Here is a 19,368-nt window from a genome sequence, read left to right as displayed (position 1 = left end):
TCTAAAAGTTGAAGTTCCAAATTGGAGAAAGGCCAATTTTGACAGCATTAGGCAAGAAATTTCAAAAGCTGATTGGGGGCAGATGTTCGCAGGTAAAGGGACGGTTGGAAAATGGGAAGCCTTCAGAAATGAGATAATGAGAATCCAGAGAAAGTATATTCCTGTTAGGGTGAAAGGAAAGGCTGGTAGGTACAGGAAATGCTGGATGACTAAAGAAATTGAGGGTTGGTTTAAGAAAAAGAAGGAAGCACATGTCAGGTATAGACAGGATAGATCGAGTGAATCCTTAGAAAAGTATAAAGGCATAAGAAATATAATTAAGAGGGAAATCAGGAGGCACAAAGGGGACATGAGATAGTTTTGGCAAATAGGGTTAAGGAGAATCCAAAGGGATTTTACAAATACATTAAGGACAAAAGGGTAACTAGGGAGAGAATAGGGCCACTCAAAGATCAGCAAGGTGGCCTTCGTGTGGAGCCACAGAAAATGGGGAAGATATTAAACGAGTATTTTACATCAGTATTTAGTGTGGAAAAGGATATGGAAGATATAGACTGTAGGGAAATAGATGGTGAAACCTTGCAAAATGTCCAGATTACAGAGGAGGAAGTGCTGGATGTCTTGAAACACAAAGGTGGATAAAATCCCCAGATTCTGATCAGGTGTACCCTAGAACTCTGCAGGAAGCTAGGGAAATGATTGCTGGGCCTCTTGCTGAGATACTTGTATCATCGATAGTCTAAGGTGAGGTGCCGGAAGACTGGAGGTTGGCTAACATGGTGCCACTGTTTAAGAAAGGTGTTAAGGCCAAGCCAGGGTGAGCCTGACGTCGGTGGTGGGCAAGTTGTTGGAGGGAATCCTGAGGGACAAGATGTCCATGTATTTGGAAACGAGCTGAAAATGTGTTGCTGGAAAAGCGCAGCAGGTCAGGCAGCATCCAAGGAACAGGAGAATCGACGTTTCGGGCATCAGAAGAGAAGGGCTGATGCCTGAAACGTCGATTCTCCTGTTCCTTGGATGCTGCCTGACCTGCTGCGCTTTTCCAGCAACACATTTTCAGCTCGGATCTCGAGCATCTGCAGTCCTCACTTTCTCCTCATGTATTTGGAAAGGCAAGGACTCATTAGGGATAGTCAACATGGCTTTGTACTTGGGAAATCATGTCTCACAAACGTGATTGAGTTTTTTTGAAGAAGTAACAAAGAGGATTGATGAGGGCAGAGCGGTAGATGTGATCTATATGGACTTCAGTCAAGCATTCGACAAGGTTCCCCAGGGGAGTATATTTGGCAAGGTTAGATCTTACGGAATACAGGGAGAACTAGCCATTTGGATACTGAACTGGCTCAAAGGTAGAAGACAGAGGGTGGTAGTGGAGGGTTATTTTTCGGACTGGAGGCCTGTGACCAGTGGAGTGCCACAGGGATCGTTGCTGGGTCCACTACTTTTTGTCATTTACATAAATGATTTGGACGCGAGCATAAAAGATACAGTTAGTAAGTTTGCAGATGACACCAAAATTGGAGGTGTAGTGGACAGCGAAGAGCGTTACCTCCGATTACAACAGGATCTTGATCAGATGGGCCAATTCATATAAATGCGAGGTGCTGCATTTTGGTAAAGCAAGTCTTAGCAGGACTTATACACTTAATGGTAAGGTCCTAGGGAGTGTTGCTGAACAAAGAGACCTTGGAGTGCAGGTTCATAGCTCTTTGAAAGTGGAGTCGCAGGTAGATAGGATAGTGAAGAAGGCGTTTGGTATGCTTTCCTTTATTGTTCAGAGTATTGAGTACAGGATTTGGGAGGTCATGTTGCAGCTGTCCAGGACATTGGTTAGGCCACGGTTGGAATATTTTGCGTGCAATTCTGGTCTCCTTCCTATTGGAAAGATGTTGCGAAACTTGGAAGGGTTCAGAAAAGATATACAAGGATGTTGCCAGGGTTGGAGGATTTGAGTTATAGGGAGAAGCTGAACAGGCTGGGGCTGTTTTCCCTGGAGCATCGGAGCTGAGGGGTGACTTTATATGGGTTTACAAAATTATGAGGGGCATGGATAGGGTAAATAGACAAAGTCTTTTCCTTGGGGTCAGGGAGCCCAGAACTAGAAGGCATAGGTTTCGGGTGAGAGGGGAAAGATATAAAAGAGACCTAAGGACAACTTTTTCACGCAGACGTGGTACATGTAGGAATGAGCTGCCAGAGGAAGTGTTGGAGGCTAGTACAATTGCAACATTTAAGAGGCATTTGGATGGGTATATGAATAGGAAGGCTTTGGAGGGATATGGGCTGGGTGCTGGCAGGTGGGACTAGATTGGGTTGAGATATCTGGTTGGCATGGATGGGTTGGACTGAAGGGTCTGTTTCCATGCTGTACATCTCTATGACTCTAAGTGAAACGTGCAAACTCGCCATGCCACTGGAAGCCATTCAAGTGGAGGAAGCTATAGGAATGAAGCAATAGTAGTTGAGGAGATTCACTCCTCGTTAAGAGCAGTGTCAATGTCCAAACGGACGTGTTGCCTGCCTTGTGGCAGGACATGGGAAATCTACTCAGGGTCAGAAAGGAAACTACAGTAGGAGGTGAAGTAGTCATGGTCCAGATTGTTACTATAGACAAACCTCGATTATCCAGAATTTGATTAACCGAATGAAATACTCCCCGCCCGTGTCCTTCAGATAATCGAGGTTCCTCTGTAATGACATTGTGAGAACTAAGAAAGAGGTTCTGAATACAGAGTATCATGAGCTGGGCATTAAATTGGTAACAGAACATGAAAGATTACCATCGCTGATTACCTGAGACATGTGCAAAGAAGGTGGGTGTGAGGTGCTCTTTGGAGGGTCCGTGCAGTCAATGGATCATATGGCCTCTTTCTGCACTGTTAGGATTCGATGATTTTATGTGACAAGAGGAGTACTGAAGGGTCAGTGCTGGGGCCTCAACATTTTACAATTTAAATCAATATCTTAGGTGAGGCGAGCAAAGGTATATTAGCTTAGTCCCGTTGACTATGTTTGGTCCATATCCCTTTTAACCTTCCCTATTCATATATCCATCCAGATGCTTTTAAAATGCTGTAATTGTACCTACCAGTACCACTTCTTCTGGCAGCTTATCCCATACACATACCAAGCTCTATGAAAATACTACCCCTTTTAAATGTGTTCCCTCTCACGTTCGACTTATTTTCTCTAGGTTTGGACTATTCTATTCTTGGAAAAAGATTTTGGCTATTCACCCTATCTTTGCCCCTCTGCAAACCTATTATAAACATCTACAAGGTCACCCCTCAGCCTCCAACACACTAGGAATAAAGGTCCCAGCGTAGCCTCTCCCTGTACCTTAAACCCTCCAGTCCCAGTGACATCCTTGTATTTTTTTATTTCTGCATTCTTTCTAGTTTAACATCATTCCTAGAGCAGGGTGACCAGAACTGTTTACAGTATTCTAAAAGTGGTCTCACCAATGTCTATTTACAGTCGTAACATGACGTCCCAACTCCCATACTCAATGCTTTGACTAATAAAGACAAGCGTGCCAAACACCACCTTCACCACCCTACCTGCAATACTGCTTTTAAGGAACAATGAACCTGCATTCCAGGTTCCAGGTCCGTCTGTACAATAACACACTCCAAGGTCCTACCACTAACTGTGTAAGTCTTGCCTTGGTTTGCCTTACCAAACTGTGGCATCTCTTATTTATCTAGATTAAAATCCATCTGCTGTTCTTGGCCCATCTGATAAAAATCTTGTTACATACTCTTAGATAACCTTCTTCACAGTCTACTATACTACCAATTTTGGTGTCACCTGCAGACTTACTAACCATACCTCCTATATTCTTATCCAAATAGTTGATACAAATGATGAACAACAGTCAACCCTGAACCAATCCTGTGGCACACTGTTGGTCACAGGCTTCCAGTTTGAATAATGACCTCTACCACCACAGGAGCCAATTTAAGCCAATTTTGTACCCAATTGACTCGTACTGGATACCATGTGATCTAACCTAATCTACCATGTGGGATCTTGCTGAAGGCCTTTTTAAAGTCCACATAGACAACATGTACTGCTCTTAGTAAACGCTTCAAAACACTCAACCTAACTTGCAAGTCACAATTTCCCATGCACAAAACCATGCTGACTATCTCTAATCAGTTTTTGCCTTTCCAAATACATGTAAATCCTCTCTCAGAATACCCTCCAAATACCCTCCAACAACTTACTCACCATTGACATCAGACTCAGCGATATATTGTTCCCTGGCTTTTCCCATGTTGTGAAGACATAAGAAAATTGCAACAGTTATAATAGGTTGACTGAGTGGGCAAAAATCTGACAGATGGAACACAATGTATGAATACATGAAGTTGGTCACTTTGGTAGAAAGAATTTAAAAAAGCAAAAGTATTACTTAAATGGTGAACAACTCAGAACTCTGAGGTACAGAGGAATTTGGGTGATCTGATGCATGAGTTATGAAAATTCAGCAGGCAAGTAATCTAGCTGACTAACAGAATGCTAATTTTTATTAGGAGAGAAAACAACCCCAAAAATAAGGAGGTTATGCTTCAGTTATCCAAGGCACAGGTAAGGTCACATACCGGAAACTCTGCAATTTTGGCCTCCTTATTTAAGGAAAGATGCATTCTCATTGGAGGCAGTCAGAGAAGGTTGACTATATTGACCTGGATTGGGCAGAAGTGGGTACTGTAGATGCTGGAGATTATCATCAAGATTAGAGTGGTGCAGTATCCAAAGGGTACGAAAATCAATGTTTCGGGCAAAAGCCCTTCATCAGGAATGAGGCTGGGATCCTCTGGGTGGAGAGATAAATGGGAGGGGGGTGGGGCTGGGGAAAAGGTAGCTGAGAGTGCAACAGGTGGATGGAGGTGGGGGTAAAGGTGGTAGGTCGGAGAGGAAGGTGGAGTGGATAGGTGGGAAGGAAGATTGACAGGTGGGACAGGTCATGAGGATGGTGCTGAGCTGGAAGGTTGGAACTGGGGTAAGGTTGGGGGGGGGGGGGGGGGGGGGGGGAGGAGCGGGGAAGAAATGAGGAAACTGGTGAAGTCCACATTGATGCCATGGGGCTGAAGGGTCCCGAGGGAGAAGATGAGGTGTTCTTCCTCCAGGCACCTCCAGGGTGGTGAGTGAGTGGCGATGGAGGCGGCCCAGGACACTTTTGCCCGAAACATCGATTTTCCTGTTCCTCGGATGTTGCCTGACCTGTTGTGCTTTTCCATCACCACTCTAATCAAGGTTCAGGACAGTCATGTCCTTGGCAGAGTGGGAGGAGGAGTTGAAATGTTTGGCCACAGGGCGGTGGGGTTGATTGATGCGAGTGTCCCAAAAGCACTCTGCGAGAAGGTGTCCATTCACTTCAATGTAGGGGAGACCGCATCAGGAGCAACTGATACAATAAATGACATGTGGATGTGCAGATGAAACTTTGATGGATGTGGAAGGCTCCTTTAGGGCCTGGATGGAGGTGAGGGGGGTGGTGTGGGCACAAGGTTTTGCAATTCCTGCGGTGGCAGGGGAAGGTGCCAGGAGGGAAGGTGGGTTGTTGAGGCGACGTGAACCTGACCAGATAGTCGCAGAGGGAGCAGTCTTCACAGAAAGCAGATAAGGGTGGGGAAGGAAATATATCCCTGGTGGTGGGTCCGTTTTGTAGGTGGTGGAAATGTCAGCGGATGACACCTGGAGTGAGCAGTTGACTTACAAGGATTGTTAGGACAGGCTGAGCTTGTTTCCATTGTAGTTTAGAAGAGCAAGGGGTGACTTGATTGAAATTAAAAAGATCCTGGATGGTCTTGACAAGATGGACATGGAAAGAAGTTGCCTCTTGTGGGTCAGTCCAGGACTAAGTGGAATTATTTTAAAATTAAGCGCTGCCCTTTCAGGACAGAGAGGAGAAGAATTTTGTTCTCTCAGAGGTTTTGCAGGACTCAGTGCCAGGACCCTTGCTCTTTGTGGTGCCCATGAATGATTTGGACTTTCATGTAGAGGATATAATCAAGTAGTTTACAGATGACACAAAGATAATAAACAGTGAGGATGTAGTCCATAGGTGGACAGCAATGGACTGCTCAATGGCAAATTGAATACAACCTTGGAAAATGTGAGGTAATATGCTTGGAAGCAAGGCTAATAAAGCAAGGATTACACTAAATGGTCAGACTCTGGAAAGTATTGAAGATCAGAGGGACCTTTGTGTGCATATCCACAGACCCCAAAGTAGCAGAGAAAGCAGATAAGGTGGTTAAGGCAGCACACTTGATTCTTGCCTTTATTAGGTGAGGCATAGAATACAAGAGCAGTGAGGTTATGCTGCAACTGTATGAAACACTGCTTTGGTCATAATTGGATTACTAAGTGCAGTTCTGGTCATCACATTATAGCAAAAATATGATGGCACAAGAGACAATGTAAGAGGGGTTTTATCAACTTTCATGCACTGTAGGGTGGAGCTATGAGGAAAGATTACAGGTCATTTTCCCTGGAGCAGCGAAGGTTGAGAGAGAACCTCAAAAGGTGTATAAAGATTATAAGAGACATAGGTAGGGTGAAAAGGAAGGAACATTTTCCAACCATAGAGGAGTCAATAATCAGGGAGGCACAGATTTGAAGGTAAGAGGTAGCAGACTAGGAGGAAAGTGATTGGTTTTTCCATACGGGTGATGGTGCCAATCTAGTACTCTTTGCTTGAAAGAGTAATTCAATCAGTAACTTACTTGACATTTAAGTAATATTCAGGTATTAACTTGTGCTGCCACAGCTCCCAACACAATGGCTAAAGAGCTGGAAAACAGGATTAGCGTAATTACATCTCTTTGATTGGTCCAGGTATGATGGTTTGAGCAGCCTCCATTAATGCTGTAAATATCTAGCTAGGTATTTAAAGGCTCCCGAAGCCAAATTTCTGTGTGTCAATTTGCCTTTTGTTTTAACATGTAGTGCTCAAATTCTGTAGAAGCTCGCCAAAGAAAATGGACATGCACCATAAAGGTGTCTGCCAGATTTCCCTTGTGATACCAGTACAACATTACATTTAGTTTTAATCAGAATAAGCAAACTATTTTCAGGGATACAGATCTAACAGAAATACCACACACACACTGCAGCATTTAACACAACACACTTGTTAAATTTCTAAAACTTCCCTCAAAGTCACCAGCTTCTTTACATGGTTTTAATAATACCAGCCTTTGAGAAAAATTCCACCCTACAAAAAGTGCAACATTCTATACAACTGATTTACATTCCCTGTAGTTTGTTGTAAAAAGAGCCAAGATGATCCTCAAGGTCATTTTTTCCTGCAATTAATGAACACACATTAACATCGTGATCACTCAATTTCTCTTTAAAACCACGAGCCACTAGTCTGGCTTTAGCCTTAGTTTCATCAGGAAGCACTTTTACTGTGCATATCCATCTGCATGATAAGGCTGGCTGTTCCCTATCTGGTACCTCGACGTACAGAAAATTGTTTCCAGCTCTCCAACTCTTTTGTTTCTATCTCCTAATTTTTCTTGGAGCCACTAAAACTTTTCAATTTAAGGACTTTACTTCTCAGTTTCTTCCACAGACCTGATTCTTGTCAAACTCCACTTGCTCTCTTATTCTGGACTATTCGACAAGATTTCCCATATCTGTGATCAAAATTCCTTTCACAAGTTCACGATCCCTTCCTAAAGCTATGTTCACTCTAGTCCATTTTCAGAAATGTTTTCTCGCCTTCCAGATCCATTTTTTTATCATTTTGCCAATCCATGGATCTTACCTCCTGTCCCTCATTGTGCATGTTCATATTTTCTGGTTTCTTTCTCTTCTCTTCCTATAATAGTAACATTCTTCCATTTATTGGCCCTTTCTGTCAAACATATATTACTTAAAAGCCAACTTTCAGCAGTTGTCTATTGAAGTAAATAGCCTTGTCCTATGGTTCTGTGTCACTTTGTTCAGCCAGCCCTTCATCTCTAAAACTTCATGAATGTTCTTTTCTCAGCAAACTGAGTATTCAAGTGCTCAGAAAAAGATAATTATAGTACTTTCCCAATCGGGGGGAATGATTACTCATGGCTCAAGGAATTACTCGATTTCTGCTACAATACAACAGACGTGGGCTGTAGCTCGCAACAATCTGCAGTCAGTTCTTCATATGGACTGGCCATGCCAAAGCAGATTTTGCAATTTGATTGGTCCACTAAGATGTTATGAACCATCTCATCTATTACTGGGGGATTTCTTCAACACATTACATTAATAAAAAGGACTTTTTTGTTGCCATGTTCACAGCCAGAATGTTCCTAAGTTCATCATTGGTAAACTTACCACCAATTTTCAATTCAGAATTTAACTGGTATTCCCAATTTCCTCGTTATCTATTTCTCCATCACTTTGCACACTGTTACTCATTTCACTTTACTACACATTTGTGGAAACCACTTAGATCTAGTTACCATGTAAACAAAGGGAAGATGGAAATGTGTTTTTTTTTCCTTATCCCATGCCTCAGGTCCACTCCTACAACTTCATTAAAATCTCTTCCTAACGAAGGACTCATTATGGACAGCGATGATATCCTGCTTTATGTTTGAACATATAAAAAGGGTCAGCAGTAAATACGACAGAAGCTTGGAGTACATATCATTTCTCAGTCCTGATCTTTTAAGAAGACCTTTTAATTTTCTCATGGGATGTGGGCATCACTGGCTGGCCAGCATTTATATTGCTCGTCCTTTGATACTCTTGAGGTGGTGGTGAGCTGCTTTCTTTAACTACTACAGTCCATGTATTGAAGATAGACACACAATGGCATTAAGGAGGGAATTCCAGGATTGTGACCCAGCAACAGTGAAAGCATAGCAACTTATTTCCAAGTCAGGTTGGTGATAGCTTCAAAGGGAACTTGCAGGGGGTGTTACCATGTATCTGCTGCCCTTGCCCTTCTAGATGGAAGTGATTGTGGATTTGGAAGGTGTTGTCCCTGATTCTTTGGCGAATTTCAGCAGTGCATCTTGCAGATAGCACAATCTGCTGCTACTGAGTGTTGGTGGTGGAGGGAGTGAACGCTGGTATATGTAGGGCCAATCAAGTGGGCTACTCTGTTCTGGACAGTGCCAAGTTTTGAGTGATGTTGGAGCTGCATTCATCCAGGCAAAGAAACTTTGGAGTGCAAGTTTATAGCGCCTTGAAAGTGGAGTCGCAGGTAGATAGGACAGTGAAGGCAGTATGCTTTCCTTTATTGGTTAGAGTTTTGAGTACAGGATTTGGGAAGTCATGTTGCAGCTGTACAGGACATTGGTTAGACCACTTTTGGAATATTGCATGCAGTTCTGGTGTCCGTCCTATCAGAATGATGTTGTGAAACTTGGAAGGGTTCAGAAAAGATTTACAAGGATGTTGCCAGGGTTGGAGGATTTGAGCTATAGGGAGAGGCTGAATAGGCTGGGGCTGTTTTCCCTGGAGCATCGGAGGCTGAAGGATGACCTTTCAAAGGTCTATAAGATCATGAGGGGCATGGTTAAGACAAATAGACAAAGTCTTTTCACTGGGGTGGGGGAGTCCAGAACTAGAGGGTATAGGCTTAGGGTGAGAGGAGAAAGATATAAAAGAGACCTAAGAGGCAACTTTTTCACTCAGAGGGTGGTACGTGCATGGAATGAACTGCCAGAGGAAGTGGTGGAGGGTGGTACAATTGCAACATTTAAAAGGCATTTGGATGGGTATATGAATAGGAAGGGATTGGAGGGATATGGGCCAGGTGTTGGCAGGTGGGACTAGATTGGGTTGAGATATCTGGTCGGCATGGACAAGTTGCACCGAAAAGTCTGTTTCTGTGCTGTACATCTCGATGACTCTAAGTGGGGAGTATTCCGTCACACTTCTGACTTATGCCTTGAAGATGGTGGACAAGCTTTGGTGAGTCAGAAGGTGAGTTACTTTTAACCTGTGAAAAGATGGATGGGTAAACTGCCAATGCAATTTCAAGATAATTGGCCTCTTCTCCTTTAAACTTCTCTCCCTTGATTTCAATTATTTTGATTAGAGAAATTAAGTCTTCTTAAAAAATTGCAATAATATCCAGTTTGCATAAGGAGTAAATCCACTGACTTCCCAAAAATATGTGCCAAATTCAGTTTCATGTAAGCCTGAGCATTGATGGTGTGGTCAACTGTAAGGGTATTTCATTTGACACTACATCTGTGTTGATAATGTAGCTTCCCCCAGTTATTCTACAGAGAATCATCACTCCTTTTAGTGCTTTCAGCTCTTTGTCATCCCCAAACCCGATGCAGGTAAAATCTCAAATTCCTGAACATTACTTTGGTCCTCAGTATTTAAAAGAATCTAATTTAGTATTTTAAACATCCACTCTGCACACAGTGAATGTGCATCCAGTGTCCAATGCAATTGAATCAGTCTATGATTAAAATATTCAAAACTGAAGGTTCGTGTAATCAGTACGAAGTATTACTGCAACTTTCTGCCTGATCAGTATCTTTTCCCAAATTTTCCAAGTCATGTATGATTTCAAAAACTTTGTTATTCTATATTAGGACAAGTCATTGCATAATGGTACTGAGTATAATTGAAAACATTCCCAGGTTGTTCTGAGGTTTATTCTTCTGTTACAGCTCCCTAATTTCTGTAGTCAGTTACATTTGCCAATAATCTGGCTATCCTCACACTTCTTTTAGTTATAATTCTCCTTTCATATTGACCCTTTTGGCCTATATATAGACAACCTCATTTTGACGCCACCACTTTTTAAAATTCATTCATGGGATATGGGCGTGAATTGATCTGAATAAGGTGGCAGTGAACTGCTCTCTTAACCACTGCAGTCCTTTCAGTGAAGGAACATCTACAGTGCACTTAGGAACCACGTTCCAGGATATTGACTCTGCAACACTGAAGGAATAGCAATCTAGTTACAAGTTCCATCCATCTGAATCTCAAGTTACTGCTGAAAGTCCCATTTGAACCACAAAGACCGCTGTAAACGCACTTTGTGTTTTGTAGATTGCTGGTATTTGTTCCAAAACCATGTCTATTTCTGAAAATCTAACTCCAGTTAATACTGGAGTGTATCTATGTTCACCAGTTTAGCACAGTTCAAAACTTTAAAAACGTTAAGTTAGTAATCGCCAAAAAGATTTTATTTAGTCTTGAATTGTTAAATTCTATTATATATTCTTCTTTGGAATAACCATCCTGATATCTACATTTTATCAAAGTCTGACCGTGCCACATACTTTTAGCAAGTTGTCTTTATAAATTATATCCATAAAAGTTAATACATTATCCAAACATTACTCAGTGTTCTCTTCTTGAGTCCCCAGTTCTAAGAATACTTTACACTTGATCCTTCTCTTGGAGAAAGTAGCAATGCTAAGGCCATAGATTGCATTTTCTTTTGTAAGGACTAACCCACATAAATATATCTACTTCACCTTTCCATTGGTCATAAGGTTCAGTCTAAAGTAACATCAATGGAAAGTTGAAAACTGATACTTTACATCTGGTTGTAGACATTTTTCTCGAAAGTAACTCCAAATTTAATGTTTTGCATGGAAAGATGTTAGTTTCCAATCTTCACCTTTAGGCAACCATCCTCAGCCCCGAATTTAAACTCTAATCCAAGCTATTCAGTAAAACAGAATAAAGGTATCTCTTTGTGTGGATAGAGTTTATTGACTATTCAGTCTTGCAGCACCTTCCATTTACCAATCCCACCTATTGCCCTCCCCCTGTTTTATTCTACTTTTCAATTAAATCAATTAGCCCCACCCACCTACTTAACTACTTGCTATATGAACAATTTAAAGAGGAAAGAGAACATTGAATTAATGTTCACTCGAATATATTTTTGCAATTGATGCCATGAACTTGCCTGTTGCTAGGAAACGATGTGTTGCTAGTAGTAGCTGTGGCGAAATCTTCACCTTCATTTCATTATCTGTTGGTTTGAAGGCTGAAAAATCCTGTTTCCTTTCCCGGTGTGTAATTTTCTTTTTGGTTCGGTTATCAGCTTATAAATGTGAAAAATATTTTGAGAAAAGGGAAATGGATGGAAATTAAAAATACCTTAATTAGCACAGCATCAAAAATATCAAACAGATCCTAAAAACACAAAGCTAAGAAACTGTTTTCGAAGATGTGACTTTTTTTTGTCTGAAAACAACCTTCTGCTATGCCCAACAACATAAACTTTTAGTAATTATTACCACACCCTCAAACTCTTTACAGCCTAACTAGCTGGCTTCGATTTGAAACATATCTTGCATTGTCTTTGCGGCCTCAACTGACAAAGGCAAGATAGGATCAAATAAGCTTTTTCTCACTTTATATTTTTGGTTCTTAGATATGAAGATACCCAGATGTATTCACTTTCAGAGTTCAAAGCCTTTAAGATTTGTACTGCCTCATGACAAATCAATAACTACCTCAAGATTTTCAAAGAAAATTTCCCTAAAACATAATATTTTATCAGCATTGGCACATTAAAATACACAGGTCCTTGATCTCCAAACATACTTAAGATGTACAAGTGTCTTCAACATTTCCTTTTCATTTGAAGCTTTCGAGTTGAAGAGTTATATGTTTTTATAGTACTCCGCAGATGAAGGTGTTCCAGTTTTTTTTTCCAATTAGTTTTGGTAGTCTGTCAAATGCTTTAGTTATATCCTTGTCTATTGCTCATGATACAGATTGCAGTCAGAAAGGAAACTGCAAAGAGCTAAAGTCTACAATGGGGCATAGACAACAGTATGTTAGCCTTGATCACATAAGGGATGGGGTTTGTTTTTATTCCCATGGGCTTTAACGGCTAGGCTAGCATTTACTGCCCACTCCTAGTTGGCCTTGAGAAGGTGGGAGTGAGTTGTCAAATGGCCTACTTCTGCTCCTATTTCTTATGCTATGTAATGTAGCAAGGGGATAGCTCACTACAGATACATGTAGGACTTTCCTTACGATCAATGAGTCTCCTCCAAATTGAGTCACAATTTGCTAAAATTATTTAATTCAGGGGCCCTTTCATTTCAACTTTTACTGCAAGTATACTTCAGAACAATCTGCAATTTCCAGGCTTTTTCCAGTTGATGTTGTTCTATCTTCAAATATGATCAAACAGCAGAAAAGTAGTAGTAACAAAAGTAGGACTTTTGACTCAAGTGGCTCCACCATTCAAGTGGATCATAACAGATCATCTTCCTCTATTCTTCATCTCTGTATTTCTTAATTCCCTTTCTACCTATAAACCTACTGGCTTCTCTCATTAACTGAGCATATGCACCCCTCTATTGACAGAATACCAAAGCTTGACAATCCTTTGAAGGAAATGAAGAAATTTCTCATCTCAGTCTTAAATGGCCAACTCCCTGTTCTGAGACTGCAGCCTCTTAAGAATGTTCAATTTGTATACCTTTCATTCTTATAAACACCAGAAAACAGAAGCTACATTTGCTCACTCTCCCTTTGTAGGTCAATCCCCTTAGTGATCCTTTATTGCACCATAAGAATTAAGAACAAGAGCAGGCCATTCAACTCCTCAAGCCGACAACACCGCTCAATAGACAAATATGATTTCCTTTAGGTATGGAGATCAAAATGCATACTGAACCTCAGGCGTGGGCTCACAAGTGCTCTCTACAATTTTATTAAGATTTCTTTTACCTTCTAATCCCCCTTCAGAAGTAAACATCCCATTTGCCAAACAGCTTGCCATATAAGCATATCAACATGGAAATTTCAATGACAACCAAATGCTTCAGAACATCTGTTTCCTAGAACCTCAACATTCAAAAGCTTATTTTTCTACCAGATACACAGTTTCACCTGCTTTGTCCTTAGCCACTCACTCAAACTGCACATCAATCTACTGCCAATTTGTGTCGTCCACACTGCTTAGGTTTCCATTTAACAATGTGCCAGTTGAACGCAGCATACACAGGTTTATTCTCCTAATCGGTCATTGGTATAGGGAATCCTGAGGGACAGGATGTTGATGTATTTGGAAAGGCAAGGACTCATTAGGGATAGTCAACATGGTTTTGTACTTGGGAAATCATATCTCACAAACCTGATTGAGGTTTTTGAAGAAGTAACAAAGAGGTTTGATAAGGGCAGAGCAGTAGATGAGATCTATATGGACTTTGACATGGATCCCCATGGGAGACTGGTTAGCAAGGTTAGAACTCATGGAATATAGGGAGAACTAGCCATTTAGATACAGAACTGGCTCAAAGGTAGAAGACAGAGGGTGGTGGTGGAGAGTTGTTTTTTCAGACTGGAGGCCTGTGACCAGTGGAGTAACAAGAATCGGTACTGGGTCCTCTACCTTTTGTCATTTACATAAATGATTTGGATGTAAGGTCGTTAGGAATAATGTGATCAAGGATAGTCAGCATGGTTTTGTGAAGGGCAGGTCGTGCCTCACAAACCTTATTGAATTCTTTGAGAAGGTGACCAAGGAAGTGGACAAGGGTAAAGCAGTAGATGTGGTGTACATGGATTTTAGCAAGGCGTTCGATAAGGTACCCCATGGCAGGCTAATGCAAAAACTACGGAGGTATGGCATTGAGGGTGCATTAGAGGTTTGGATTAGGAATTGGCTGGCTGGAAGGAGACAGAGGGTAGTAGTTGATGGTATAGTTTCAACTTGGAGCGCAGTTACTAGCGGTGTTCCACAAGGATCTGTTTTGGGACCATTGCTGTTTGTCATTTTTATAAATGAACTGGAGGAGGGGCTTGAAGGCTGGGTGAGCAAGTTTGCGGATGACACGAAAGTCGGTGGAGTTGTGGACAGCGAAGAAGGATGTGGCAGGTTACAGCGCGATATAGATAACTTGCAGAGCTGGGCAGTAAGGTGGCAAATGGAATTCAATGTAGCTAGGTGTGAAGTCATTCACTTTGGTAGGAGTAACAAGATGATGGATTACTGGGCTAATAGTAGACTACTTGGTAGTGTGGATGAGCAGAGGGATCTTGGTGTCCTTGTACACAGATCTTTGAAAGTTGCCACCCAGGTAAATAGTGCTGTGAAGAAGGCATATGGTGTACTGGGTTTTATTGGTAGAGGAATTGAGTTCCGGAGTCCTGAGGTCATGTTGCAGTTGTATAAGACTCTGGTGCGGTCTCATCTGGAGTATTGTGTGCAGTTTTGGTCGCCATACTATAGGAAGGATGTGGAGGCATTGGAACGAGTGCAGAGGAGGTTTACCAGGATGTTGCCTGGCATGGTAGGAAGATCGTATGAGGAAAGGCTGAGGCACTTGGGACTTTTCTCATTGGAGAAAAGAAGGTTTAGGGGAGATTTGATAGAGGTGTACAAGATGATTAGGGGTTTAAATAGGGTTGACAGTGAGAACCTTCTTCCGCGTATGGAGTCAGCTGTTACGAGGGGATACAGCTTTAAATTAAGGGGTGGTAGGTATAGGACAGATGTTAGGGGTAGATTTTTTACTCAGCGGGTTGTGAGTTCATGGAATGCCCTGCCAGTAGCAGTGGTGGACTCTCCCTCTTTATGGTCATTTAAGCGGGCATTGGACAAGCATATGGAGGTTATTGGGCTAGTGTAGGTTAGGTAGGCTTCGGTCGGCGCAACATCAAGGGCCGAAGGGCCTGTACTGCGCTGTATTTTTCTATGTTCTATGTTTTTCTATGTTCTATGTGAGCATAAGAGGTATAGTTAGTTAGTAAGTTTACAGATGACACCAAAATTGGAGGTGTAGTGGACAGCAAAGAAACTTACCTCAATTACAACAAGATCTTGATCAGATGGGCCAATGGGCTGAGAAGTGGCAGATGGAATTTAATTTAGACAAATGTGAGGTGCTGCATTTTGGGAAAGCAAATCTTAGCAAGACTTATTCAATTAATGGTAAGGTCCGAGGCAGTGTTGCTGAACAAAGAGACCTTGGAGTGCAGGTTCAGAGCTCCTTGAAAGTGGAGTCACAGGTAGATAGGATAGTGAAGGCATTTGGTATGCTTTCCTTTATCGGTCAGAGTATTGAGTACAGGAATTGGGGGGTCATGCTGCAGCCGTACAGGACATTGGTTAGGCCACTGTTGGAATATGGTGTGCAATTCTGTTCTCCATCCTATCGGAAAAATGTTGTGAAACCTGAAAGGGTTCAGAAAAGATTTATAAGGATGTTGCCAGGGTTGGAGATTTGAGCTATAGGGAGAGGTTGAATAGGCTGGGGCTGTTTTCCCTGGAGCATCGGAGGCTGAGGGGTGACCTTATAGAGGTTTATAAAATCATGAGGGGCACGGATAAGATAAATAGACAAAGTCTTTTCCCTGGGGTGGGGGAGTCCAGAACTAGACGGCATAGCTTTAGGGTGAGAGGGGAAAGATATAAAAGAGACCTAAGAGTCAACTGTTTCAGAGGGTGGTACGTGTATGGAATGAGCTGCCAGAGGAAGTGGTGGGGACTGGACAATTGCAACAGTTAAAACGCATCTGGATGGGTATATGAATAGGAAGGGTTTGACAATAGACAACAGATGCCTGCTGTATCTGCATGCTTGCCTTCATTGACTGACATAGAAGAACACCTAGATCTCATTGTACTGCCCCTTTATCTAACTTGACACCATTTAGGTAGTAATCTGCCTTCCTGTTCTTGCCACCAAAGTAGATATAACACATTAAACTGCATCTGCCATACATCCGTTCACTCACCTAGCCTGTCCAGGTCACCCTGTATTCTTCTAACATCCTCATCACATTTCACCCTGCCACCCAGCTTTGTGTCATCAGCAAATTTGCTAATATTACTTTTAATACCTTCATCTATATCATTAATGTATATTGTAAAAAGCTGCCGTCCCAGCACTGATCCCTGCGGCACACCATTGGTCACCGCCTACCATTCTGAAAGGGAGCTGTTTATCACTACTCTTTGTTTCCTGTCAGCCAACCAATTTTCAATCCATGTCAGTATTTTGCCCTAATGCCATGTGTCCTAATTTTGCTCACTAACCTCCTATGTGGGACTTTATCAAAGGCTTTCTGAAAGCCCAGGTACACTACATCCACTGGATCTCCCTTGTCCACCTTCAGAGTTACATCCTCAAAAAAATTCCAGAAGATTAGTCAAGCATGATTTCCCCTTCATAAATCCATGCTGACTCTGACCTATCCTGTTACTGCTATCCAGATCTGTTGTAATTTCGTCCTTTATAATTGATTCCAGCATTTTTCCCACCACTGAGGTCAGACTAACTGGTTTATAATTCTCTGTTTTCTCTCTCCCTCCTTTCTTAAAAAGTGGGACAACTTTAGCCACTCTCCAATCTGCAGGAACGGCTCCCGAATCTATAGAACATTGGAAAATGATCACCAATGCATCCATGATTTCTAGAGCCACCTCCTTCAGTACCATGGGATGCAGACCATCAGGTCCCGGGGACTTATCAGCCTTCAGACCTAACAGTCTCTCCAACACCATTTCCTGCCTAATATAAATTCTCTTCAGTTCAGGTCCTTCAGCTACTATTACATCTGGGAGATTGCTCGTGTCTTCCCCAGTGAAGACAGATCTAAAGTACCAATTCAACTCTTCTGCCATTTCTTTGTTCCTCGTAATAAATTCACCAGTTTCTGTCTTCAAGAGGCCAATTTTAGTCTTAACCATTTTTTTTTCTTTTCACATACCTAAAAAAGCCTTTACTATTCTCCTTTATATTTTTGGCCAGTTTACCTTCGTACCTTATTTTTTCTTTTATTATTTCCTTTTTAGTTCTCCTCTGCTGTTCTTTAAAAGCTTCCCAGTCCTCCGATTTCCCACTCATCTTTGCAATGTTATACTTTTTCCCTTTGTCTTTATATGGTCCTTAACTTCCCTCGTCAGCCATGGCCACCCCTGCCTCCCCTTAGGATCTTTCTTCCTTTTTGGAATGAACTGATCCTGCATCTTCTGCATTATACCCAGAAATACCTGCCATTGGTGTTCCACTGCCATCCCTGCTAGGGTATTGCACCATTGAACTTTGGCCAGGTCCTCCCTCATAACTCCATAACCCCTTATTCAACTGAAATATTGTGTTGTCACGACCGATTGTACCCTCTCCCTTTCAAACTGCAGATTAAAGCTTATTGTATTGTGGTCACTACCCCCTAATGGCTCCTTTACTTCCAGGTCCCTGATCAAATCCAGTTCATTGCACAACACCAGATCTAGAATTGCTTTCTCCCTGGTAGGCTCCAGCACAAGCTATTCTAAGAATCCATCTCGGAGGCACTCCACAAACTCCCTTTCTTGGGGTCCAGTACCATCCTGATTCTCCCAGTCTACCTGCATGTTGAAATCCCCCATAACAACTGCAGTAAAATCTTTGCGACTGGCCAATTTCAGCTCCTTATTCAACTTACACACTACATCCAGGCTACTGTTTGAGGGCCTGTAGATAACTCCCACTGGGGTCTTTCTACCCATAGAATGTCTCAGCTCTATCCATACTGACTCTAAATACCCTGATTCTAGTTACCCCCTACGCAAGGGACTGAATATCATTCCTTATCAACAGGGCCACCCCACCCCCTCTGTCAGTCAGTCTGTCCTTACGATAGCATGCATAGCCTTGAATATTCATTTCCCAGGCCCTGTCCACTTGAAGCCATGTCTCAGCTATCCTCACAACATCGTAACTGCCAATTTCCAAATGAACCTCAAGCTCATCCACCTTATTTCTAATGCTTCGTGCATTCAAATATAATATTTTTAATTTGTTACTCCCCTCACCCTTCCTATCAATCCCTATTTCACTTGACCTTACAGCATGATCCTTTTTTGAGTTTTCTGCTCTATTGATTCCATTGTCTTTGACTTCTCTTGTTCTAACTTTCCTTTTAACTCCCTTCTTAAACTTCCAGTTTGTCCCCTCCTCCACGCTTTAGTTTCAATGCAGCTGTGTTGCAGTGGCAAACCTACCTGCCAGAATGCTGGTCCCCCACCTATTAAGGTGCAACCCATCCCTCTTGTATAATTTATCCTTACCACTAAACATACCCCAGTGATCCAAGAATTTAAATCCTTGCCTCCTGCACCAGTTCCTCAGTCACACATTCAAGTCCATTATCTCCCTGTTTGCAGGGATATGGGCCGGGAACTGGCAGGTGGGACGAGATTGGGTTGGGATATCTGGTCAGCATGGATGGGTTAGACCAAAGGGTCTGTTTCCGTGCTGTACATCTCCATGACTCTATAGGTTGTAGGTGGCCAACAACCAAATTTTATCCTTGAAGTATCCTATTACTTACAACCAGCCAGCTCAAAAATACTCCATTTTTGCTACTGCTTTCTGTCCATTAATCCATGATCAACAATTAATTACAATGAAGATGTAT

At 42.1% G+C, this 19,368-nt stretch overlaps 1 protein-coding gene across 2 annotated transcripts in view; it reads right to left on the bottom strand.

Moving 5' to 3' along the window:
* Positions 1–19,368, bottom strand: part of LOC140463320 (metal transporter CNNM2-like) — a 238,157-nt gene that overhangs the window by 71,176 nt on the left and 147,613 nt on the right. For both annotated transcript variants that reach the window (XM_072557109.1, XM_072557110.1), the window contains exon 3: positions 11,906–12,043. In XM_072557109.1, coding sequence (XP_072413210.1) covers positions 11,906–12,043 — 138 coding nt within the window. The remainder of the gene's footprint in view (positions 1–11,905; positions 12,044–19,368) is intronic.

This window comes from Chiloscyllium punctatum, chromosome 38 (assembly GCF_047496795.1).
Source record: "Chiloscyllium punctatum isolate Juve2018m chromosome 38, sChiPun1.3, whole genome shotgun sequence".
Lineage (NCBI taxonomy): Eukaryota > Metazoa > Chordata > Chondrichthyes > Orectolobiformes > Hemiscylliidae > Chiloscyllium > Chiloscyllium punctatum.
This window is presented reverse-complemented; position numbering and strand designations above follow the sequence as displayed.